General features: G+C 38.9%; 1 protein-coding gene across 2 annotated transcripts; it reads left to right on the plus strand.

The window, feature by feature from the left end:
- Nucleotides 1–56: 56 nt before the first annotated feature.
- Nucleotides 57–26,733, plus strand: LOC113060551 (receptor expression-enhancing protein 1-like). Of its 2 annotated transcripts, XM_026229553.1 has the most exons (8): nt 57–1,187; nt 2,738–2,810; nt 2,902–2,978; nt 13,093–13,213; nt 13,812–13,925; nt 17,702–17,882; nt 18,575–18,846; nt 24,458–26,733. In XM_026229553.1, exons 1-8 carry the CDS (start codon nt 1,156–1,158, stop codon nt 24,533–24,535), a joined length of 948 nt encoding a protein of 315 aa, XP_026085338.1. In that variant the 5' UTR covers nt 57–1,155; the 3' UTR covers nt 24,536–26,733. The 2 variants fall into 2 exon arrangements, with proteins under 2 accessions (XP_026085338.1, XP_026085339.1); XM_026229554.1 differs by lacking the exon at nt 2,902–2,978.

The following is a 26,733-nucleotide window of genomic DNA, read 5'->3' on the forward strand; positions in this document are numbered from 1 at the left end:
TAAGTCGCACTGGACTATAAGTCGCATTTATTTAGAACCAAGAACCAAGAGAAAACATTACCGTCTCCAGCCGAGAGAGGGCGCTGTATGTCTTCAGTGTAGACTACAGGAGCACTGAGCAGCATAGAGAGGTGTTCTGTCGATTTGTCCTACTCTGTCAGATTTTGCTCTCTCTCATTGAAACAGTGGGTAGTACAATTTGATGACAAAAAATGCTGTAAAGTTATGGTCTACACCTACCACAACCCTAGACCTACCCTTACAGTAATGCAAATACAGCAATTGTATGTTATATTTACAGTTGTAGCTAGAAGGGATACAGCTACAGGAATCCAACAATAAAAAAAATCGACCTATTAGGTTACATACCCCAACCCTAAACGTAAACTTAAAGTAATCCAGATATATTAAATATTGTTGTTCAGCATGAGAAAAAGGATGCAATAATTATTGGCGCATCTGCAGTAAACATGGGTAGGAAAATCTGATGGGTTGGATAAAATGTCAGGACACCGGCAGCAACAGCAAGAATAAAAAGTACGCCATCTTTCTTTGTGTGAAAATTTGGGCGGCTATGCAAATCTTCCCACATAGTGATGTAGAGATGTGGGGGGCGTGGACGAGCCTTAACTTTTAAAAAGCATATCTTTTTGCAATTTTACAGATCTTCTTTATGCACCAAGAGCTTGTAACACTCCAAAGAGAAAGGAAAAAATTAAATCGCATTATATGACCCCTAAGTGAGTTTAGAGTATTATAACCTCAGATTTGGTAGATGTTAGTATGATTCAGCCGGAATGCTTTTGCAGCTTGTTGTCAGAAGACTATTTAAAAGAGTTCATTTTTGTCTGTACAGTTTTGGTGTCAGGCAGAAATCGAGTCCTAATGTTACACACCAGCATTTGAGGCACGTGAAAATGCTGTGTGGATAGGCTAGGCAGCTCGCTAGGCTGCCTATCCAACCCATCCAATTACTTATTGGCTAGTACATTATTTTTGTCCGTTATGTTTATTCTTTTTGTCCTTTATCTATAAACCCCTCACGTTCATATCAGAGCGCCTGCGCGGACGCGTCTGTCCTGTCCAGCGATAAATGCCGACTCCAGTCTCGAAGGAAACTCCTCCCTGTCGACAACACGCCGCTCTCAAAGCGCAATGGTCTCCTGGATTATTTCTAGGCTTGTGGTGTAAGTCTTTATTCTGCTCTTTAAAATTCAGTGCGTAATCTTTATATGAATATGTTGTTTTTCAGCCTTTTTTATTGCGAAAACGCAAGGGTTTCTGGGGCACCTCTTAATTCTAGATTGAATGAAATCACATATGGTTATGCATCCGGCCTGATTCATTCTGGTTAGTCTTTAGATTATTAATATTTACATGTTGAAAGGCTATTACAAAGGGGTTACACGCTATTGGATATTGATGGTTCCCCATAATAAGAATCTGACACCGGTGACACGGTGAATTATGCAGGATATAAACCCGTTTTTGAAGCAATTCGTATTATATAACACTTTTAAATGCAGAATCCTGAATTTATTGTGAATGCACAATAGAGTGTTAATATTGAGGCATTGTTTAGAGTCGTACATACAGTAGAGCAGCTCTTCGATGTGTCATAAAGACAATGGGATGGTCACCAGCTGATGGTCGCTGATATGTTTATTTTTCCTTATCGCAATTTTGTTTAATTGACATTCTTTTACGTGCGCATCTTGATGTATTCCATGTAAATGTCTTAGTTTTGTTTAAATAAGGCTTCAGTCGTTCGATTCATTTTAGATCACAATATCCGATGACATTGCACATATGCAAACACTTGAGCTGTATGTGAATATGACATCAAATCAATGCCATTACAACAAACGCGACAAACCGGGGGTTTAGCTTGGCGTGTCCTAGATAGTGTGCTTTGGGCTCTGTTTAGTCGGAAATGATTTGTTTTGTTTCGTGGGTCCCTGACGGTGTGGCAGTGGCTCTGGACTCGGTTTGTGGGTCGGTCATTTGATCGGGTCAGACTCAGAGGTGCAGCTGTTGCAGGGCTGGGACTGAGAAAGAGAGGACACTGGAATAGCCTAGTGCTAAACTGAAATACTTAAACACAGGTGCAGGACACTTCTTTTGGTTATCTAGCACTTTTCAATCACCCATTTAACCTCAACAGTCAACAGTGTTCTGTCCCATTTGCATCTGATCTTTCTTTGCACCCTTGGTCTACTTCTATCAAGCATGCAGAATGTAAACCTGCAACATAAACGGGGTCGTGCAGATATTTTGCCTGTTTATGTATTACAGTGGCGTTACAATAGGCTAGAACTGGAAGAATAATATTCTGGGCCTACTAAAAGGCCGTTATCTCAAAATTCAATAATGGATAGGGAGTGGAGCGGTTTCCTTTCAGGGAATTGGTGGGCCTAGATGGAAATAATCAGTGGCCATTTTTATGTCATTTTGTAATACTGAAATGATATAATACTTGTCATTCATTTCTGTGACAAATAAACCCTACATTACCTTAACTGTTTTCTGAGATTTGAGTACATGCACGGATGAGGTAATACAAAGCATTTTAGCTGAATTTCATGGTAGGGGAGACTGGGGTTACTCGATTTTCTTCCAGTGAATATTTTCTCAAGATAAGTGTATTATTGAATGTCAGTAGCCCACTTATATTGATTTAATAAAAAAAAAAATTCCCACTTATTTATCTTATGAATGATTGTTACATTTCTTACAGGCTCATATTTGGTACCCTTTACCCAGCATACTCCTCTTATAAAGCTGTTAAATCAAAAGATGTGAGAGAATATGTAAGTACAGCTCTGATATATTGTCATCAGTTGAGAATAATGACTTAATGTTTATTTGTCTGCTGATTCAATAAACGTATTCTGATTACAGGTGAAATGGATGATGTACTGGATAATATTTGCACTTTTTACTTCAGTTGAAGTGGTTACTGATATCTTTTTGTGCTGGTGGGTACAATGTGCCATTGCTTTTCTTATATCCTTTTGTTAGGAATTACTCATATTTTTCTTTCTGCTGATGCATATGACGGTTTAACATGGGCTGTGACCAGCATGACACATGATTAAGTTGGCTTGAAAAAGCCAACTTACTGATCTACTATTTAATCTTATTAAGTTGGCTTGAAAAAGCCAACTTACTGATCTACTATTTAATCTTATTATTATTATTATTATTATTATTCTTCTGAGCCAAATTTTAAACACTATCTCCTCCTAGAGCTTTCAAGCTAGAACCACCAAACTCGGGTCAGACCTTCAGACTGGTCTGACTCGGGTTGCTATATCTTTTCTAACTGATTCTGCTTATGGTTTTCGTAAACCAGACTACCAAAACCACCTTAAATCCCATAGACTTTCATTGCGGGGGTACAAACTTTTGAAAAATAAGGCTTATAATATATTTAAGCTGTCTACTACCAGGGCAAACCTTAAAAACTCTCTACTGAGAATACAGCTAAAACCAGCCTAAGCTGATCAGTTGTTTTGGCTAGTCTCCCAAACTGGTTTTTAAGTGGTTTTGACCACTCTCACGCTGGTCTTAGCTGGGTTTTAGCTGGTTTTTACTGAATCCACTGTTTTTAGCTGGTTTTTGCCAGATTCGCATAGAAACATGCTAACAACATGCTAGTTACTCACTAATCAGACTAGAAACATACTTCTAACAAGTTTTAAAGTGGTTTTGGCCACTGTCACGCTGGCCTTAGCTGGTCTTAGCTGGTTTTAGGTGGTTTTCTTTACTGAATCAACTGGTTTTAGCTAGATTATCATAGAAACATGTTAATACCATGTTAGTAACTTGCTAATCAGACTAGAAACATACTTCTAACATGGTTTAAAGTGGTTTTGGCCACTGTCAAGCTGGCTTTAGCTGGTCTTAGCTGGTTTTAGGTGGTTTTCTTTAATGAATCAACTGGTTTTAGCTAGATTATCATAAAAACATATTAACAACATGTTAGTAACTTGATAATCAGACTAGAAACATACTTCTAACATGGTTTAAAGTGGTTTTGGCCACTGTCAAGCTGGCTTTAGCTGGTCTTAGCTGGTTTTAGGTGGTTTTCTTTACTGAATCAACTGGTTTTAACTAGATTATCATAGAAACATGTTAATAACATGCTAGTAACTTGCTAATCAGACTAGAAACATACTTCTAACATGGTTTAAAGTGGTTTTGGCCACTGTCAAGCTGGTCTTAGCTGGTTTCTAACTGAATCAACTGGTTTTAGCTCGATTATCATAGAAACATGTTAACAACATGTTAGTAACTTGATAATCATGTCAAAAACATGCTTTTAACATGGTTTTAAAGTAGTTTTGGCCACTGTCACGCTGGTCTTAGCTGGTTTCTAACTGAATCAACTGGTTTCACCTGGATTAGCATATAAACATGTTAGTCACTTGCTAGCCATGCTAGCCACATGCTAGTCACATTTTAATCATGCTAGCAACATGCTAGTTGTATACTAATCATTCTAAAAACATGCTAGAGACATACTAGCAACATGCTAATCATGCTACAAACATGCTAACGACATGCTAGTCACTTGCTAATCATGTTAATAAAATGCTAGCAACATGAAAATCATGCTAGAGACATGCTAGCCACATGCTAATCATGCTAGAAACATGTTAGCAACATGCTAATCATGCTACAAACATGCTAGCAACATGCTAATCATGCTAGCAAAATGTTAGCGACATGCTAGCAACATGCTAATCATGCTAGAGACATGCTAGCCACATGCTAATCATGCTACTAAAATGTTAACAACATGCTAATCATGCTACAAACATGTTAGCAACATGCTAATCATGCTAGCAAAATGTTAGCGAAATGCTAGCAACATGCTAATCATGCTAGAAACATGCTAACAACATGCTAGAGACATGCTAGCCACATGCTAATCATGCTAGAAACATGTTAGCAACATGCTAATCATGCTACAAACATGCTAGCAACATGCTAATCATGCTAGCAAAATGTTACCGACATGCTAGCAACATGCTAATCATGCTAGAAACATGCTAACAACATGCTAGCAACATGCTAATCATGCTAGAAACATGCTAACAACATGCTAGCCACATGCTAATCATGCTAGAAACATGCTAGCAACATGCTAATCATGCTACAAAAATGCTAGCAACATGCTAGCAACATGCTAATCATTCTAGAAACATGTTAGCAAAATGCTAATAATGTTACAAACATGCTAGCGACATGCTAGCAACATGCTAATCATGCTACAAACATATTAGCAACATGCTAATCATGCTAACAAAATGCTAGCAAAATGCTAATCATGCTACAAACATGCTAACGACATGCTAGTCACTTGCTAATCATGTTAATAAAATGCTAGCAACATGAAAATCATGCTAGAAACATGTTAGCCACATGCTAATCATGCTACTAAAATGTTAACAACATGCTAATCATGCTACAAACATGCTAGCAACATGCTAATCATGCTAGCAAAATGTTAGCGACATACTAGCAACATGCTAATCATGCTCGAAACATGCTAACAACATGCTAGCCACATGCTAATCATGCTAGAAACATGTTAGCAACATGCTAATCATGCTACAAACATGCTAGCAACATGCTAATCATGCTAGCAAAATGTTAGCGACATGCTAGCAACATGCTAATCATGCTAGAAACATGCTAGTCACATGCTAGAAACATGCTAGCAAAATGCTAATCATGCTACAATCATGCTCTCAACATGCTAGAAACATGTTAACAACTTTGCTAATCATGCTAACGACATGGTAGTCACTTGCTTATAATGCTAGTAATATGTTAATCACTTTCTTTTTTAAACTTCTTAACTTTTCAAACTTTTACATTTTTCTAACTTTCTGGCCAGGCTTTTTCAAGCCAACTTAAAGTTTGAAAACAAACTTTACTATCTAGTTATTATTAAGTTGGCTTGAGAGAGCCAACTTACTGATATTCTATTTAAACTTATTATTAAGTTGGCTTGAGAGAGCCAACTTACTGATATTCTATTTAAACTTATTATTATTATTATTATTATTCTTCTGAGACTAAAATTTTCAACTGCTACTCCTCCTAGAGCTTTAACTCTACAGACTCCAAACTCAGCCCAGATCTTCAAACTGATCTGAAGTTAGTTGCTATATCTTTTTAGACTGATCGGACTTATACTTTTCATAAAACTGAAGATTAAAAATCATAAAAACTCCCATAGACTTGCATTGAAAAGCCTCTGCTCAACTGAACATTCCGTCAAACTCCAACTGTCAAAAATTCAAATCTAAACACACTGAAGCCCATTAAACTCATAGTCTATGTACTATGTACATATTCTATGTACTATTACTAACCCATTCAAACTCATTCAAACTCATTCAAACTCATCTATCTATCTATCTATCTATCTATCTATCTATAATCTGTCTGTTTCTAATCTATCTATCTATCTATAATCTGTCTGTTTCTAAACTATCTATCTATCTATAATCTGTCTGTTTCTAATCTATCTATCTATCTATAATCTGTCTGTTTCTAATCTATCTATCTATAATCTGTCTGTTTCTAATCTATCTATCTATCTATCTATAATCTGTCTGTTTCTAATCTATCTATCTATCTATAATCTGACTGTTTCTAATCTATCTATCTATCTATCTATCTATCTATCTATCTATCTATCTATAATCTGTCTGTTTCTAATCTATTTATCTATCTATCTATAATCTGTCTGTTTCTAATCTATCTATCTATCTATCTATCTATCTATCTATCTATCTATCTATCTATAATCTGTCTGTTTCTAAACTATCTATCTATCTATCTATAATCTGTCTGTTTCTAATCTATCTATTTTATCTCTATCTATCTATAATCTGTCTGTTTCTAATCTATCTATTATATCTATCTATCTATCTATCTATAATCTGTCTGTTTCTAATCTATCTATCTATCTATCTATCTATCTATCTATCTATCTATCTATCTATCTATCTATAATCTGACTGTTTCTAATCTATCTATCTATCTATCTATCTATGTATCTATCTATCTTCATAGCAACACTCTAGCAACTATCCAAACCAACCTAGAAACCACCCAGGGTATCCTAGCAACCACATAGCAACACCTTAGCAACCACTCGGGGTACCCTAGCAACCGCATAGCAACACCCTAGCAACCATCCCAGATACCCTAGCAACCGCATAGCAACACCTTAGCAACCACTCGGGGTACCCTAGCAACCGCATAGCAACACCCTAGCAACCATCCCAGATACCCTAGCAACCGCATAGAAACACCTTAGCAACCACTCAGGGTACCCTAGCAACCGCATAGCAACACCCTAGCAACCATCCCAGATACCCTAGCAACCGCATAGCAACACCTTAGCAACCACTCAGGGTACCCTAGCAACCGCTTAGCAACACCCTAGCAACCATCCCAGATACCCTAGCAACCGCATAGCAACACCTTAGCAACCACTCAGGGTACCCTAGCAACCGCATAGCAACACCCTAGCATCCATCCCAGATACCCTAGCAACCGCATAGCAACACCTTAGCAACCACTCAGGGTACCCTAGCAACCGCTTAGCAACACCTTAGCAACCACTCCTGGGGACCCTAGATCTATCTATCTATCTTCTGACTGTGTCTATCTATCTATCTATCTATCTATCTATCTATCTATCTATCTGATCTATCTCAGACTGAAAACCATCAAACTTAAAACTTTTTAAACTTCTTAAACTTTTCAAACTTTTCTAACTTTTTCAAACTTTCTGCACCGCCTTTCTCAAGCCAACTTAAAGTTTGTCTCGACGAACTTTTTTATCTAGTTATTATTATTATTATTCTTCTGAGACTAAAATTTTCAACTGCTACTCCTCCTAGAGCTTTAACTCTACAGACTCCAAACTCAGCCCAGATCTTCAAACTGATCTGAAGTTAGTTGCTATATCTTTTTAGACTGATCGGACTTATACTTTTCATAAAACTGAAGATTAAAAATCATAAAAACTCCCATAGACTTGCATTGAAAAGCCTCTGCTCAACTGAACATTCCGTCAAACTCCAACTGTCAAAAATTCAAATCTAAACACACTGAAGCCCATTAAACTCATAGTCTATGTACTATGTACATATTGTATGTACTATTACTAACCCATTCAAACTCATTCAAACTCATTCAAACTCATCTATCTATCTATCTATCTATCTATCTATCTATCTATCTATCTATCTATCTATCTATCTATCTATCTATCTATCTATAATCTGTCTGTTTCTAATCTATCTATCTATCTATAATCTGTCTGTTTCTAAACTATCTATCTATCTATAATCTGTCTGTTTCTAATCTATCTATCTATAATCTGTCTGTTTCTAATCTATCTATCTATCTATAATCTGTCTGTTTCTAATCTATCTATCTATCTATAATCTGACTGTTTCTAATCTATCTATCTATCTATCTATCTATCTATCTATAATCTGTCTGTTTCTAATCTATTTATCTATCTATCTATAATCTGTCTGTTTCTAATCTATCTATCTATCTATCTATCTATAATCTGTCTGTTTCTAAACTATCTATCTATCTATCTATAATCTGTCTGTTTCTAATCTATCTATTTTATCTCTATCTATCTATAATCTGTCTGTTTCTAATCTATCTATTATATCTATCTATCTATCTATCTATAATCTGTCTGTTTCTAATCTATCTATCTATCTATCTATCTATCTATCTATAATCTGACTGTTTCTAATCTATCTATCTATCTATCTATGTATCTATCTATCTTCATAGCAACACTCTAGCAACTATCCAAACCAACCTAGAAACCACCCAGGGTATCCTAGCAACCACATAGCAACACCTTAGCAACCACTCGGGGTACCCTAGCAACCGCATAGCAACACCCTAGCAACCATCCCAGATACCCTAGCAACCGCATAGCAACACCTTAGCAACCACTCGGGGTACCCTAGCAACCGCATAGCAACACCCTAGCAACCATCCCAGATACCCTAGCAACCGCATAGAAACACCTTAGCAACCACTCAGGGTACCCTAGCAACCGCATAGCAACACCCTAGCAACCATCCCAGATACCCTAGCAACCGCATAGCAACACCTTAGCAACCACTCAGGGTACCCTAACAACCGCTTAGCAACACCCTAGCAACCATCCCAGATACCCTAGCAACCGCATAGCAACACCTTAGCAACCACTCAGGGTACCCTAGCAACCGCATAGCAACACCCTAGCAACCATCCCAGATACCCTAGCAACCGCATAGCAACACCTTAGCAACCACTCAGGGTACCCTAGCAACCGCTTAGCAACACCTTAGCAACCACTCCTGGGGACCCTAGATCTATCTATCTATCTTCTGACTGTGTCTATCTATCTATCTATCTATCTATCTATCTATCTATCTATCTGATCTATCTCAGACTGAAAACCATCAAACTTAAAACTTTTTAAACTTCTTATACTTTTCAAACTTTTCTAACTTTTTCAAACTTTCTGCACCGCCTTTCTCAAGCCAACTTAAAGTTTGTCTCGACGAACTTTTTTATCTAGTTATTATTATTATTCTTCTGAGCCAAATTTTAAACACTATCTCCTCCTAGAGCTTTCAAGCTAGAACCACCAAACTCGGGTCAGACCTTCAGACTGGTCTGACTCGGGTTGCTATATCTTTTCTAACTGATTCTGCTTATGGTTTTCGTAAACCAGACTACCAAAACCACCTTAAATCCCATAGACTTTCATTGCGGGGGTACAAACTTTTGAAAAATAAGGCTTATAATATATTTAAGCTGTCTACTACCAGGGCAAACCTTAAAAACTCTCTACTGAGAATACAGCTAAAACCAGCCTAAGCTGATCAGTTGTTTTGGCTAGTCTCCCAAACTGGTTTTTAAGTGGTTTTGACCACTCACGCTGGTCTTAGCTGGGTTTTAGCTGGTTTTTACTGAATCCACTGTTTTTAGCTGGTTTTTGCCAGATTCGCATAGAAACATGCTAACAACATGCTAGTTACTCACTAATCAGACTAGAAACATACTTCTAACAAGTTTTAAAGTAGTTTTGGCCACTGTCACGCTGGCCTTAGCTGGTCTTAGCTGGTTTTAGGTGGTTTTCTTTACTGAATCAACTGGTTTTAGCTAGATTATCATAGAAACATGTTAATACCATGTTAGTAACTTGCTAATCAGACTAGAAACATACTTCTAACATGGTTTAAAGTGGTTTTGGCCACTGTCAAGCTGGCTTTAGCTGGTCTTAGCTGGTTTAAGGTGGTTTTCTTTAATGAATCAACTGGTTTTAGCTAGATTATCATAAAAACATATTAACAACATGTTAGTAATTTGCTAATCAGTCTAGAAACATACTTCTAACATGGTTTAAAGTGGTTTTGGCCACTGTCAAGCTGGCTTTAGCTGGTCTTAGCTGGTTTTAGGTGGTTTTCTTTACTGAATCAACTGGTTTTAGCTAGATTATCATAGAAACATGTTAACAACATGTTAGTAACTTGATAATCAGACTAGAAACATACTTCTAACATGGTTTAAAGTGGTTTTGGCCACTGTCAAGCTGGCTTTAGCTGGTCTTAGCTGGTTTTAGGTGGTTTTCTTTACTGAATCAACTGGTTTTAGCTAGATTATCATAGAAACATGTTAATAACATGCTAGTAACTTGCTAATCAGACTAGAAACATACTTCTAACATGGTTTAAAGTGGTTTTGGCCACTGTCAAGCTGGCTTTAGCTGGTCTTAGCTGGTTTTAGGTGGTTTTCTTTACTGAATCAACTGGTTTTAGCTAGATTATCATAGAAACATGTTAACAACATGTTAGTAACTTGATAATCAGACTAGAAACATACTTCTAACATGGTTTAAAGTGGTTTTGGCCACTGTCAAGCTGGCTTTAGCTGGTCTTAGCTGGTTTTAGGTGGTTTTCTTTACTGAATCAACTGGTTTTAACTAGATTATCATAGAAACATGTTAATAACATGCTAGTAACTTGCTAATCAGACTAGAAACATACTTCTAACATGGTTTAAAGTGGTTTTGGCCACTGTCAAGCTGGTCTTAGCTGGTTTCTAACTGAATCAACTGGTTTTAGCTCGATTATCATAGAAACATGTTAACAACATGTTAGTAACTTGATAATCATGTCAAAACATGCTTTTAACATGGTTTTAAAGTAGTTTTGGCCACTGTCACGCTGGTCTTAGCTGGTTTCTAACTGAATCAACTAGTTTTACCTGGATTAGCATATAAACATGTTAGTCACTTGCTAGCCACGCTAGCCACATGCTAGTCACATTTTAATCATGCTAGCAACATGCTAGTTGTATACTAATCATTCTAAAAACATGCTAGAGACATACTAGCAACATGCTAATCATGCTACAAACATGCTAACGACATGCTAGTCACTTGCTAATCATGTTAATAAAATGCTAGCAACATGAAAATCATGCTAGAGACATGCTAGCCACATGCTTATCATGCTACTAAAATGTTAACAACATGCTAATCATGCTACAAACATGCTAGCAACATGCTAATCATGCTAGCAAAATGTTAGCGACATGCTAGCAACATGCTAATCATGCTACAAACATGCTAACAACATGCTAGCCACATGCTAATCATGCTAGAAACATGTTAGCAACATGCTAATTATGCTACAAACATGCTAGCAACATGCTAATCATGCTAGCAAAATGTTAGCGACATGCTAGCAACATGCTAATCATGCTAGAAACATGCTAACAACATGCTAGAGACATGCTAGCCACATGCTAATCATGCTACTAAAATGTTAACAACATGCTAATCATGCTACAAACATGCTAGCAACATGCTAATCATGCTAGCAAAATGTTAGCGACATGCTAGCAACATGCTAATCATGCTAGAAACATGCTAACAACATGCTAGAGACATGCTAGCCACATGCTAATCATGCTACAAACATGCTAGCAACATGCTAATCATGCTAGCAAAATGTTAGCGACATGCTAGCAACATGCTAATCATGCTAGAAACATGCTAACAACATGCTAGCCACATGCTAATCATGCTAGAAACATGCTAGCAACATGCTAATCATGCTAGAAACACGCTAACAACATGCTAATCATGCTACAAAAATGGTAGCAACATGTTAGCAACATGCTAATCATACTAGAAACATGTTAGCAAAATGCTAATAATGCTACAAACATGCTAGCGACATGCTAGCAACATGCTAATCATGCTACAAACATATTAGCAACATGCTAATCATGCTAACAAAATGCTAGCAAAATGCTAATCATGCTACAAACATGCTAGTGGAATGCTAGCAACATGCTAATCATGCTAGCAAAATGCTAATCATGCTACAAACATGCTAACGACATGCTAGTCACTTGCTAATCATGTTAATAAAATGCTAGCAACATGAAAATCATGCTAGAAACATGTTAGCCACATGCTAATCATGCTACTAAAATGTTAACAACATGCTAATCATGCTAGCAAAATGTTAGCGACATACTAGCAACATGCTAATCATGCTCGAAACATGCTAACAACATGCTAGCCACATGCTAATCATGCTAGAAACATGTTAGCAACAAGCTAATCATGCTACAAACATGCTAGCAACATGCTAATCATGCTAGCAAAATGTTAGCGACATGCTAGCAACATGCTAATCATGCTAGAAACATGCTAGTCACATGCTAGAAACATGCTAGCAAAATGCTAATCATGCTAAAATCATGCTCTCAACATGCTAGAAACATGTTAACAACTTTGCTAATCATGCTAACGACATGGTAGTGACTTGCTTATAATGCTAGTAATATGTTAATCACTTTCTTTTTTAAACTTCTTAACTTTTCAAACTTTTACATTTTTAAAACTTTTTAAGCTTTTCAAACTTTCTACATTTTTCTAACTTTCTGGCCAGGCTTTTTCAAGCCAACTTAAAGTTTGAAAACAAACTTTACTATCTAGTTGTCTTTTATTGTCTTTTCAAGGCTTCCATTCTACTATGAACTCAAAATCGCCTTTGTGGTTTGGTTACTTTCTCCATACACAAAAGGATCCAGTGTGTTGTATAGAAAATTCGTCCACCCTACACTGTCCTCTAAGGAGAAGGTACAGTATTTGATCTGTTCACTGTTCATTTTTATTTTTCCGTTCTGTTGATCTTTTTTTACCCTGTCTAAACATAAAATGAAATCAAATTATATATTTAAAATGATATACAGATCTTTCACTAATAGCCTACATAGCCAATTAAATATTCTAATATTCTTAATGTTAAACAAACTAGCAAGCATCATCCTTATCAGCTGTGGAGAATCTCAATTTACCAGTGTTTTTAATGCTAAGAAACTGATTTGCTGGTATTGAGGAGGAAGGACATTTGACATCTTTTCCTGTAACCTTCTTGAGTTGATTTCCGTGCTTGACAGAGGATGAGCGGTGGTGGAGGAAATGGTACTGTTATTTTCCACTGTCTTTTCCTCTGTTCTTTATTCTTGGGGCAGGACATTCGTCAGAAGGACAAACTAAGGGCAAATGGATCTGACAAACACACTTGATAACAAAGAGAAAATTAAACCTTTTTAAATGTTCTGTTGCTCATAGAAAGTGAAAAGTGATGCTGATCTGAACGTATACAATGGAATGTATGTGATAGTACCATTCCTCATACAGCTGATGTGAAATGTTCTTTATGACTCTCTCTTAGGACATCGATGAATACCTTTGCCAAGCAAAAGATAAAAGCTACGACACCCTGATGCAGTTTGGAAGGAAAGGCCTGAATGTGGCGGCAACAGCTGCTGTAACTGCTGCCACTAAGGTAGTATCTAATACCCTGCATCCCAATGTTCAAACTATCCATCCTAAATAGTATGTGAGATAAGTGTGTCCCAAAGCATAGTATATTGAAAATAATATTTCAAAAGTCCACGGTTAGTCAACTATTTCAAGTAGATATTTGAAGTGTGTATCCATGCACACTCTAATGGCTAATATTACCCACAATCCATTGCGCTTAATGACCCACTTCTGGCAGATCAATATTCTACTTCTTTTCTCTGCAATACAATAGGAAGTTGAGTTAAATTAAATAAGATGTTAACTGACAATTTGATTGACAGGCCAGTGTACAGTGACAGGATGCGTGTATTGCGACAGAGCAGGCCGTTAAAGACGCTATTGTATGACATGATAATATGTCCTTGGCCTACTTTCCTTCTACACGCTCAAAAGTGTGTACTTTTTCTTCACAAAATGAGTACATACTTTAAGGGCATAATATAAGTAGGCTCATTGGGACACAGCAATACTGTTACCAGTACATTCATTATCCTCAGTCACCAGCCCAGTCCACTCTGAACTACATTTCCCAGAATCCCTTCTGGTTTCATCTCTCCACGTATGATGACTTACCTGGCTACTTTCTTGGATACTTATCTGTCTTCAGTCAGTCTTTAGTTCCAGACTTCACAAAGCGTTCACCGCATACCCGCCAGAATTTGCAACATACCAAGAACTGTTTATGATCAAGCTAAGGGCTATCTATCTTCATCTAATTATATATTCACCTGTTTACCATGCTGCTTCTCTGAAATACCTGTGAATAAAGACTTTGTTGTTGACGTCGTCTCTGAATCTTCTCCTTCTGTACTTGTGACAGAAGACCAGACCAGCAACCATGATTTCAGTGGCAGTCACCACAGAGAATATTCTGTGTTCCATTTACCAAAATGGCTGCCGCACCGAAGGATATGTGGAGGAATTCCTCCAGTATTGTCATTTAACTTTGTGGGATGACAGAGTCCTGATAGATTCGTTTTGGAGTGGACTAGATAAGACTTTCTCTACATGGATACCGGTGGGAGATTCTGGCGTCAATCTTGAATGGTATTTAGATAATGTGCTCCTCATATATGGTCGGTGTGGTGGAGCAGGACAGCAACAAGAAACCAGCCCCTGTGAATCAGATTTCTAAATTGAGGGATCTTTCTATCATGTCTGTCTGAAGGGACTGGAAGCCCAGTTCAGTCATTCCAGGTCTGTCCAATTCTAAGAAGAAGAGACGGTCCTCAGCGGCTCCACCCCTGACCCTGAGTATGCTCCAGTGTCAGCCCCAGCCAAGGAGTGCAGTATAGAGATGGCTCCATTCCCGGAGTTCAGGCACAAGTCTGCTCCAGTCCTTAAATTCATTTAAGAGTCCGCTCCAGAATTCTCTCCAGAGTCCACTCCAGTGTTGGCTCCACCCCCTAAATCTGCGCCAGTCTCAGCTCCAACCAATGAGCACAGTCCACAAATGGTTCCATTTCCGGAGTTCAGGCACAAGTCTGCTCTAGTCCTTTAATTCGGTAAAGAGTCAATTCTAGAATGCTCTCCAGAGTCCACTCCAGTGTTGGCTCCAGCCCCTAAGTCTGCTCCAATGTCAGCTCCAACCAATAAGCACAGTACAGAGATGGCTCCATTCCTGGAGTTCAGGCACAAGTCCGCTCCAGACTTTGAATTCAGTAAAAAGCCGCTCCAGAATGCTCTCTAGAGTCTGTTCCAGTGTTGGAAATCTGAGTAAATCTACATGGGTTGACACCTCTATCCCCTGAATTGACATCAGAGCCTTCTCATAACTTTGTAATAACTTACCATTTAAGTCCATTCCTTGAGTCAGTACGCAAATTTCTTCCAGACTGTAAACCTCTCAAGAGCACACCCCAAGATTGGCTCTGGCCCCTGACCAGAGTCCTGTGATGGCCCCAGCCCTTATTATCCCTAGTTCTGTGCCTGCTCTTGTCCCTGAGCTCAGCCCAGTGCCACTTTCTTCCCAGAGCTCCGCCTTGTAACCTTTCAACCACCAGAAACCTCAATTAACAGGGCAACCAAATCAGAATCTCCAGCAATCATGAGTGCTAGACCTGAAGGTCCTGAGGTCATGGCCTATAGGGTAGTACCCAATCACTTTATTCCCCCCCTGGAGGAATCAGAGTCCCTTCTGTCACAGATTGTTCTCCTTGTTATGACAGTAGCCATACTGTGTGTTTTGGGCCACACACCGCCCTACCACTCATAGTGAAGTGGAGGTGTTAGCTCCCAAATTACCTGTTTGTCCTGATATGACCACGAAGGTCGTTCATGAGTTTTTGGTCTGTCATTCGGCAACCCAAGAAGGCAACCTTGGGTTATTTGGTTACCCAGAAGTGGCCACAGCTGCCAACAGAATCTCCTGTTCTCCTATCTCCTGTCTGTCGAGACCAGCCCTCCAGATGTCTCTTTGCCGGCCCTCCAGACAGTCCCAAGTCAGCCAGCCCTCCAGACCATTGCTAGCTTCTCTGTGCTTTAAATTCCACTCCTTCCAGATTTGCCCTGGTGGTTTTCTGCCCTGCTGTCGAGGTCTTTTGCACAATCTCCGCTGTTGTGTTGGTCACCTGCTATCCCATAGGGTTCTTTAGTCCCATCTACACTACTCTGGTGGGCATCTGCTCCACCATGAGGATCTTCAGTTCCTTCTATCACAGTCCCAAGTCACCAGTCCATTCACTATCCTTAGTCCCCACCCCAGTCTACAGGGAACTACATTTCCCAGCATCCCTTCTGGTCTTATCTCTCCACGTATGACGACTTACCTGGCTACTTTCTTGGATACTTATCTGTCCTTAGTCAGTCTTTAGTTCCAGTCTTCACTAAGCCTTCACCACATACCCGGCAGTACCTGCAAGCAGCAAATAACTGGTTATACTCCAACTAAGTGCTATCTATCTTCTTTGAATTATATACTCACCTGTTAAATATGCTGCTTCTCTGAAATACCTGTGAATAAAGACTTTGTTGTTGATGTTATCTCTGAGTCTACTCTTTTTGTACGTGTGACAGTTCCCTTGTTGTTAGAGGAAATGGCACTTTCCACAAAAATGGTACAAAGGCTTTTGCGTAAATTAAGCTATGTCTCAGTAAATGTTACCTTTTTTGGGGCAAAATGGCTTTGGGACAATATTGGTTTGTATATATTTATAAAATTATTTTTTCAATAAGTTAAATTAGAGTAAAATATATGTATTTAATAATTTCTTCTTACAATAACTCTATGCAGTCAACACTACAATTCATGTTAAAACTGAAATAATCGGTCCAAATCATGGTAATTATCAGTTGTCATAATTTTTATAGACCAATTCTTTTTTTAAATAGGTGAAAATCATGCGTTAACAGAATCTCGTCCCTACAGTGAATTAAATATCAGTTAAACAATATCTCATATTATGAGTTTAATTGTTAAGGCTAGATATGTTAAATAATACTTTATCCAATAGTTCTATCTCTAAAGAACATGGTATATATAGCTCAAAAGTATAATTTTAATATGGCACTTTTGGGTGTAGTTTAATGTATCCCGTATTGACTGGTTGATAGTTTACATGAGAAGATATGTGTTTCTTTTGAAGTCAATATTTACTATATTTTATGCCTTATTATCATTTTAGCAGTAGGCATAAACAAAACATATATACTTTGTGTATAAACAAAGCAGATTGTTGATGATAGCCTAAAACACAGCATGAGGGTATTTAGACCATCGTAAAGAGTTCCATCTGACTCTCCATGTTCTCGATCCAGGGCCAAGGCGTTCTCTCCGAGCGACTCCGCAGTTTCAGCATGCAGGACCTGTCAGACCTGTCATCATTCCAGGAAGAGGGCCAGGCAAAGAATGCAAGTTCTGTAACTACTCAACCTGCAGCCGCACAGCACAGAACACACACTATGATGCGCAGCAAATCAGAGGCTGGTTACAGCAAGGGTAAGCAAAGCCAGGCCACATTTTCAGTGCTGTATTTCTCTTATCCCTTTGAAGAAGATCCTACTATCAGCCAACCAGATTTCTGCTAATCCTGTTTGGTTTAGCTGCTGCTCTTAATCATCCATTACATGTAATTGATCCTTAACTTAAGTTTTGTAGCTCTGCCAATGTCCTGGGTAAATGTTTGATTAGGAAATTGTTTATTATTGTCTAGTCTTTATTTTGTGTGCATTACAGTGAAAGGATCATAGAGAAGCATTTATTTATCTTAAAGGATAGTTCACCCCAAAAAAGAGAATTCTTTAAAGTCATGTTGTTTCAAACCAATATGAGATTCTTTCTTCCATGGAACACAAAAAGAGATATTTTCTCAGAATGTTCCTGCTGCTCTTTTCCATAAAATTAATGTGCATGGCAATGGGCTGTCAGTACTTCAGAGGTGATGAATTCACTTTGCAATCACTTGAATTGAATTGTCCCCTGCACCAATAATTTTTTTAGCAGCATTGTCTTTCACACAGTGTCAGAACTATGGTAACTTATCAGTTTTTGTCATTCTTCTTTACATAAGTATTAGATCTTCCATGTCATTTATAATGAATGTAAAAATACTTTGACTCCATTTTTAAATATTTTAAAAGTATAATTTGGAGTCACAGTCTGTGTTTTAATGTGCCGTTGTCATGGTACAGGCCATGATGTTGACATGACCGAATATGAGATGTTGAACTTGGAGCAGTATGACCCCATTGAGCCTCCCGATCCGCTGACACCCGCACCCATCCAGAACCCAACTCAGCCCACTCTGCCTCAGCCTGAGCCCACGAATCCCCTGCTTTCCCTTCCTGAGTCCTTCCAAGATAAATCCACATCCCAACCCATAGCCTCAGAGGAGCATGAGGAGAAGGAGGAATTTGCCTCATCTGCTTCAGTCCAAGTCAGATTTAAGAGGCATGCCCCTGAGGTACAGCAATGAGCCAGCTGCTAGCTTGTTGTGACTAGCCTGCTAAATTACTAACTAGTGTTTGGTGTTTGACGGCAATAGTCAGCTGAGTGAGTCTCCGATGAGTCTTGACACTCTCACCTCAGGTCACGACTAGCATTCGGTTACAGTGAGTCATAGGAGAGACATGGCTGTCTAAAATGGCAGTGAAAGATGATTCAAGATTGTTTGACGGATGAGAGACATTGTTACACAACATAAATTATAAGGCTTATTCTACCAAAATGTCAGATTTGAAAATGCTAGCTGCTTAGCTTTGTTATTGAATAACTTGTTGTTATTGTTTCTTGTTGAATAACTTGTTGTTATTGTTTCAGTCTTAACTGAACCAACACTGAACTGACTTGATCTATGTAATGACACTGTTGTCTTTTAGAGCTGCTTTACAGAACAATCAGAATGGTCTTCATTAGTTGAGTTTTCATAATTGATTTAGCTGGTTTCCTGTTAATCACTGTGAAACTGCTTTGTCACAATCTGTATTGTATGAAGTGCTATAGAAATAAAAGTTGACTTGACCTTTGAGCACCCCCTTACAGTGGACCATATTTTGTTGTGTTGATGGTACTGTGACTTCTCCAGAATCTAACAGGTCAGATGTCAGCTGACCAGGAATCAAATGGGTTGAGATTTCTTTTGTAGATGTTGGTCAGAGTAGCCCTGCCCTTTAAAGAACTGAGTTTGCTGCTTACAAGAATTGTCTGATGTGAACCATGCCTTGAACAAAAAAACTGCAAGAGTGCAAGAATGCCATAATGTCATACTTTGATTCATTTCAATATTCCTATAGTTAAGATCATGCTACTTCCTTTTATACATGTGTGGATGGACAAGAGTAGCATCTAAACACACACACTACAATAACACATTTAGAAAGAATTGTGATGTAAAACTGTGTAGGAGCACTTACAATTGTAACCTTTTTTTCTTGTAATTGTAATTTTATATATATATATATTTTAAATTTCTTGTATTTGCAACTTCTTTCTTGGACTTAAATTCTTTTAATTGCAGCTTTGTCTCACAATTCCAACTTTATTTCTCTTAATCTCATATTCTTAATTCTGACTTTGTATCTTACAATCACTTTATTTAGATTTTTAAAATATCTTAACAATTATCTTAATTTTATTTTTTTACTCTAATGCTGTACCTGAGTCTGCAGCATGAGGATTCAGTTGCAGCTTGATTAAAACTAGATCAATGGTGAACAGAGTCACGCAGCCATAAGGGAGAGACAGGAGTGTAAACAATAACTGGCAGTTGTCAGGGCATGTTGCACAAGCAACAATAATGTGCAGTGAGTGCAAGTAAGTGAGTAACCTTTATAGTGCTCCTGATGAAGAACAAGTGTGTGTAATTAGTTAAAGGTATGGGTCTTGTGGGAAATGAAGTCTATGGTGAGAATTGACCTGTTTAGTGACAGAGCACCCCTCCTTAGGAACCATAAAGAGGGTGGAACTGGAGCTACCAGGGGTCCGACTGACAGAGACAGAGCCATGGAAAGAGAAGCCCAAGGCGAAGACAAAGAGCCATAGAGCCAAGGTGACACTGAGGGAACAGAAGACCATGGGAGAGCCAATGGCTCTGGCGACAGAAGCATAGGCAGGGATCCAGAATGCCCCGGTGGAGCCGGAGCAACCAAAGATCAAATTGGATCTGGAAGGAAAGAGGAGCCTAACAGAGCTGGAGGGATGAGGCAAAGCCAGAGGAGTGTAATCCAGAGGGCAGGATGACCGACTGGAGCCGGGGGATGAGAAAGTCTGGCAGAACTGGTGGACTGATGGACTATGGTGGAGATGAAGGAGCTTGGATGCTAAACATCGCCAATAGGTCGACGAACCAAAGTGAAGTCCTGGTCTTGAAGGCCGAAGACGGAGATCTACGATCCTTCACTCCTGGTGTACCTGGAGGCTGGATGTCCTGAAGGGGATCCTGACCACTAACCACCCTCGAAGGATGACCTGAGGGACAGACAGACAACAGCAGAGACAGGACAAAAAACATTACGGCAGAGGAGGAGGGAGAGGGATGTTGAGTGGGACAAAATAATCACAGTTTCACAATTAGTCTATTTATCCATGTAACAATATACAAAGGAGAGAGAAGAAAAAAAAAGATTATTTCGGTTCCTAGACACGCTGCCACTCGGCCCTCCACCAGCTATGTGAACTCTACCATGGTGCCCCTCCACATCGTGCCGGTCAGCAGCAAGTTCGTCCGTCCGTCCCCTGTAACTCCAGCCCACCACCTTGAGCGTCCACGCTGCCAGACTGCTACGCCCTGCTTGATGGCACCGTGGATTCACCCCAGCGGCGAGGGATCTTCGGCAACACATCCCTACATCCTCCCGGGTTTCGGCACCAGTGTAACAATATAAAAACTTTACAATCACGGGAAGGAGGCGGGAACCGGCGAACGTTCAAATTAAACTTTTAATACCAAAATAAACACAAAACAGCACGACAGCCCCTCACAGACGGCTGCAGCACACAAACAAAACCAAACACAAAATAAAACCCAGGCCTGGTCCTCTCTCGTCACTGTCGTCGCTCCTCTTTTGTATCCTTCCAATCTCCTCCGCGGGACTCAAGACCTGTGAGTGGAGCAGGTGTCGCTCATTTACGATCATCACTCCACTGGCTTCGCTCCGTTCCCATGGCTCTCGGCCCCGCCCCACTCGTCACAATCCACAATGAACAGGTGTGAAGTTCATAATCGGCCTCCTTGGCTGCTGTAGAGTAGCAAACAGAGTCCAAACAACAGCCAAGAGATCGGGGCAGACAGCAGAGAATCCAGAAATGATAAACAATCCAGATATTACACAGAGAAGCAATCCACAATAGAGAAACACTTAGTGTCGCACAAGCAACAATACTGCGCACTGAGTGCAAGTTAGTAACCTTTATAGTGTTCCTGATGGAGAACAAGTAGATAGATGTAGAACAGGTTGACAAGGGGATTTGAAATGATACTAAGATGGCATCGCAAACTGAGAAGAACCACATTTTTAGAGTTAAAGTCTGCACACGGTGAAGAGCTGTGGGATTTCAGTCTGCTCTGGAGGCCTACACCATGACCGACCCCCACTACTGAATCTTGCCCACAGCAGAGGTGCCACAAGCAGTGTGAGAGGAAGCGGAAGCACAGAGGTATCTGGGATAGGATAACGGCTAACTCACACAGGCCAGCTATCCCCACCATCATACAGGCTAAAGTATGCTCTTTGGACAATAAGCTGGACTACATTTGACTACTACACTCAACTCAGAGGACTGTAAGAGACTGTTGTGGAATTGGGAACCACTGGGCTAGAAAACCAGCGAGAAAACTTTAAAAGTACTACAATACTAGGAGGGAAGATCCGGTTGTGGATGTTTGTCTGCCATTCTAGCTCTGTCTGCACATTGTGTGTGTGAATATGTTAATGATGTATTCTGTCTGTGCTAACAGGGTGCGCAGAAGCATGCAGATACATATTTTGACAGGCAGGTAGGAAAGCTATTTAAAAAGCTTGAACCGAGCATGTTGATTGGACGTACATTTCTTGGTCCTATGCCTTCCACAGAATATATAAATACAGATAAATGAGTATAAACCTTTTATTGATTGCTATCGGGATGTGAAGAGACTTCCAACCGGTATAACAAAAAAAAATTCTGAAGACGATCACCTATTGCACCTTTAAAGAGTGTGTTCCCAAAAATACACCAAAACTTTTACTTTCCAACATGAGGGAACAACACTCTGGACTTTGTTTACACTACACAGAGAGGAGCTTACAAGGACATACCCCTTTCCCACCTCAGTGCCTCAGACCACATCATTGTCAGGCTAATGCCTGCATACAGACCACTCATTAAAGTCACCAAACCAGTTCACAAACAGATACAAGTGTGGCCGGAAGTGTCGTCAGAGGCTCTTCAGGACTGCTTTGACACCACTGACTGGAATATGTTAAAGCAGGCTGCTACATACAATAACACCAGAGACCTCCAAGGGTAGTCACTGCCTACATCACCAAGTGTACTGATCTGTGACTGTCCGGGCCAACCAGAAGCCATGGATGACAGCCACTCGACCGATAACGCCATCGCCACTGCACTCCATTCACCACTCGCACATCTGGACAAAAAAGACTCATATGTCAGAATGCTGTTCATATACTTAAGTTCAGCATTCAAGACAATCATCCCTCAACAGCTCATCCACAAACTGGTCCAGCTGGGGCTCAACACTTCGCAGTGGATCTGGCTGTTGGACTTCCTGACTGGAAGACCACAGGCAGTATGGGTCGCCAGCAACACATCCGGCACCATCACACTGAACACTGGGGCCCCCCAAGGATGGGTGCTGAGCCCCCTCTTCTTCACTCTGCTGACCCACAACTGCACACTATCACACAACTCCAACTTCTTTATTAAGTTTGTGGATGACATGACTGTGGTGGGTATCATTAGCAACAGAGATGAGACAAACTACAGGAGCGAGGTGAGCCGTGTTGTTGTGCAGTGACAACAATCTCTCTCTGAATGTGGAGAAGACCAAGGAGATTTCTGTTGACTTCAGGAGAGTGCACACTCGACAAGCTCGACAAGGCCAATCATCACTGCCAAGAAAGCACAGCAGTATCTCTACTTCCTCCGCAAACTGAGAAGAGCCAAGACCCGGTCACCCACATGTGCACCTTCTACAGAGGCACCATCGAGAGCTACATCACTGTGTGGTATGGAGCCTGCAACATGTCTTGACGCAAGTCACTTCAACACATAATGAGAAGTTCATTGGTGTCTCTCTCCCCTGCCTCCAGGACAGTTATGGAACCAGTCTCACCCATAAAACCCTCTGCATTGCAGGGTTGTCTACACTAAATGTGTCAAAAGCGAAAGTCCCAAATGAATTTTGTCCTGTTTTCAGTAGTAGTGTAAGTGTGTAGAGTACTGCATTTTTCTTGTCCAATGTGGAGAGTTTCAATGATTTTAATGGATTTACTTTGATTTTGTCGCAACGCTTGTTTCCCGTGTAAACAATATTTGAGAAATAGGCGTTTTAATAGATTGATAATATATATATATATATATATATATATATATATATATATATATATATATATATATATATATATATATATACATACATACCACCACCTAACTGACTGAAAACAGCCTGATCTTGTGATCAAGTAAACATGAAGTGTGCATCACTCTCTGATTTGACCTGCTGGTTTCCCTTACGAAAGGAAAATATATTTACCTATATATTTCTTAAAATATATTGTGATATATTGTAATATATTATTTTCCCTTTTTATTTTCTAATATTTTATATATTTGAATACATTTAATAATATATTGATGATACATATATTATATAATATATTGCAAAATATACAAATGATTGCCGCTTTCAATATATTGCAATATATTGGAAAAAATATTTATATATAAGAATATATGCCTAATATATTACATGATATTTTGCAATATACTGCAATATATTTTTGTTTCATAAGGGATTACTGATGGACTGGTTTGTTTGATATATTCTCACAAGTCTCTTCTTTCTCTCTCAGCCTCCTCCTAGGACCCTAAGACCCGTCACCCGATCCAGATCAAAGAACGCCCTCTCTTTGGACACTGAAGCCATGTGACTGTGCATATACTCCAAGAGCGCTTTAGCTGTCTTACCTGCAACATGAGAAGACGCAACGAGGGAAGGCAGAGAAAAAAAAAAGGAATGCAGCCAAAATGTTCAAATATTCAAAAGCAGCCTTGCTCTATGATGAGGTAACCAAAGCAATGCGCAACCTTTCGCTTCTGATCTTTGACACTCAAGAGGGAGGGTATTAATTTAGGTAACACTTTCACTTGCATACTACTGCTCTGAGACACTTTGGGGGTTATTAAACTTGTTTTATATATATTTATGGTATGTTCGAGTGTCGACTGTTTGATTTCTTGGTATGATTTTGGGAGAAACAAACACATGCATGTCCCTCTGATCTCGTGTCTCCAGTCACCCAACCATAATCACTGCACACAGTCATAATAGTTACTGTTTATGAACATATTTTATTTTTAATGGGACTGTGCTCATTTTGGGTTGCCCAAAGCCCCCTCAATGACTACTGAGTAGCAAGGTGTTTCAGAATCAGCCTTTCTTAGAACAGAAAAATACTGCACTGATGTGGTAGGTGTGTTTGACTGCAAACATAACATTTATTTCATGAATTATGTATCAAAAATTGCAAGGGTTCATCTGCGGAGAGGGACTTTTTACTACAAGCTTGTAGTTGAACCAAATATAGGTATTGATCACAATACCCAATGTGAATTGTGATTTAAAATAGATGGACAAAGTGCAATGTATTTTACAATTCTTGTAACCTTTCAGTAGTTCAGCCATAAACTTAAACTATTGTGCTGTAACTTCATATATACACATAAAGTTAATCAATAACCAATAACAAGTTAATGTTGCTAAAAATACACAAAAAACTTTCTAAACAGAAAGAGGCAATTAAGTTGATTCTTACTTTACCTCATTAATCATTAGGTATGTTTTATCATTTCAAAACTCAGCACTGACTGATCAACATGGGATTTCATGTATTCTGAAGCTGAACATTTTCTGTTATTTCTTAGTTGGCTTCTTAAACCTTTGTTTACAGTTGTTTGATGTTGCGTGTATTCACATTGACGAGTTGAATGTGTCTCACATTTTTGGCCTCCACTTTCTGAACGTCTTCAGTATTAAAGTACCTTATCAGAGTTAAGCGGGCATTAGTGGTGATTTGGCACAACACAAAGCGGCTTTTTCAGTCAGTGTAGTCGTTTTACTTTTGTAGCATTCACAGATTTAGTCATGAGGAGAAACAAATGTCTGAAAACATATTAGCATGTATCACTAAGAAACTTATAATTTCTGATCACAGTCAAGATTGTTGGATTAACTTGAAAATGCAGTGCATCAACTATCAAACACATAGCAAACACAACTGGATCTTAGAGCACTGTATATTTAGAAAGCTTTCCACAAAGTGTTTAATACTGTGACAATACGATGACAATCCTAGTCTCATAAACACGCTTTGACTTGTTGTATTTGTGATCTTGTAGCTGTTCAAATGATTATATCAAAACTTCATGGACAAAATAGCAGGCTCAGGAACAGTTTTTGTCATTTTATCACAAATGTATTTCAACGTGAACATATCTTCAATGTGAACTAAAAAAAGTCATTGGAATTGTGATTATCTGGTTGGCGTTTTTTGTTGGGTTTGTGTTTCCAGTTTTTACAGTGGGATTAAAATGCAGCATTTTCTCTGTGTGAAATTGGTGTGATTTTAAAGTGCTCTGTATTGAACCATCTTTGGCCTTTTACAGTATATAAAAACAGCTGATTGTTGCTTCTCTGAATATTCAGGTCATTCAGTATACAAACTTTACAACTTCATAACATGTGAAGAGCAGTTCAGTTGTGGATTAAGGTAATTTGTCATTTAGTGGGAAAATAGCTATGATTTTAACCCATTTTAAAATATTAATCTCGTGGACAACTTTCTGGATTGTCAATTTTCGAATATGAACGTTAGATGTTACATATGCATGCTTAATCATGTCAGACAAAGATGTTTGTAAATTTCAGGGACTTAAGTAGAGGCTGTGCCTTTAAAGACTGGAAAAGTCCTGGCTGTGGGTTAAACTGACCTGTCATGTATTTTTGAGTTCTTAAAGGGGGGGTGAAATGCTCATTTTCACTCAATATAGTACATATACAGTAGTACATATAGAGTAGTACTGCATCCTTCATAACTCCAAAAAGTCTTTAGTTTTATTATATTCATAA

The sequence above is a fragment of the Carassius auratus genome, chromosome 42 (assembly GCF_003368295.1).
Source record: "Carassius auratus strain Wakin chromosome 42, ASM336829v1, whole genome shotgun sequence".
Classification (NCBI taxonomy): domain Eukaryota; kingdom Metazoa; phylum Chordata; class Actinopteri; order Cypriniformes; family Cyprinidae; genus Carassius; species Carassius auratus.

Bases quoted from the DNA above. Each gene is read 5' to 3' on its own strand.
- LOC113060551 (XM_026229553.1), top strand. From the start codon at position 1,156: ATGGTCTCCTGGATTATTTCTAGGCTTGTGGT. The intron at 13,214-13,811 runs GTACAGTATTTG...ACTCTCTCTTAG, and splicing joins CACTGTCCTCTAAGGAGAAG to GACATCGATGAATACCTTTG. The intron at 18,847-24,457 runs GTACAGCAATGA...TTTCTCTCTCAG, and splicing joins TTAAGAGGCATGCCCCTGAG to CCTCCTCCTAGGACCCTAAG.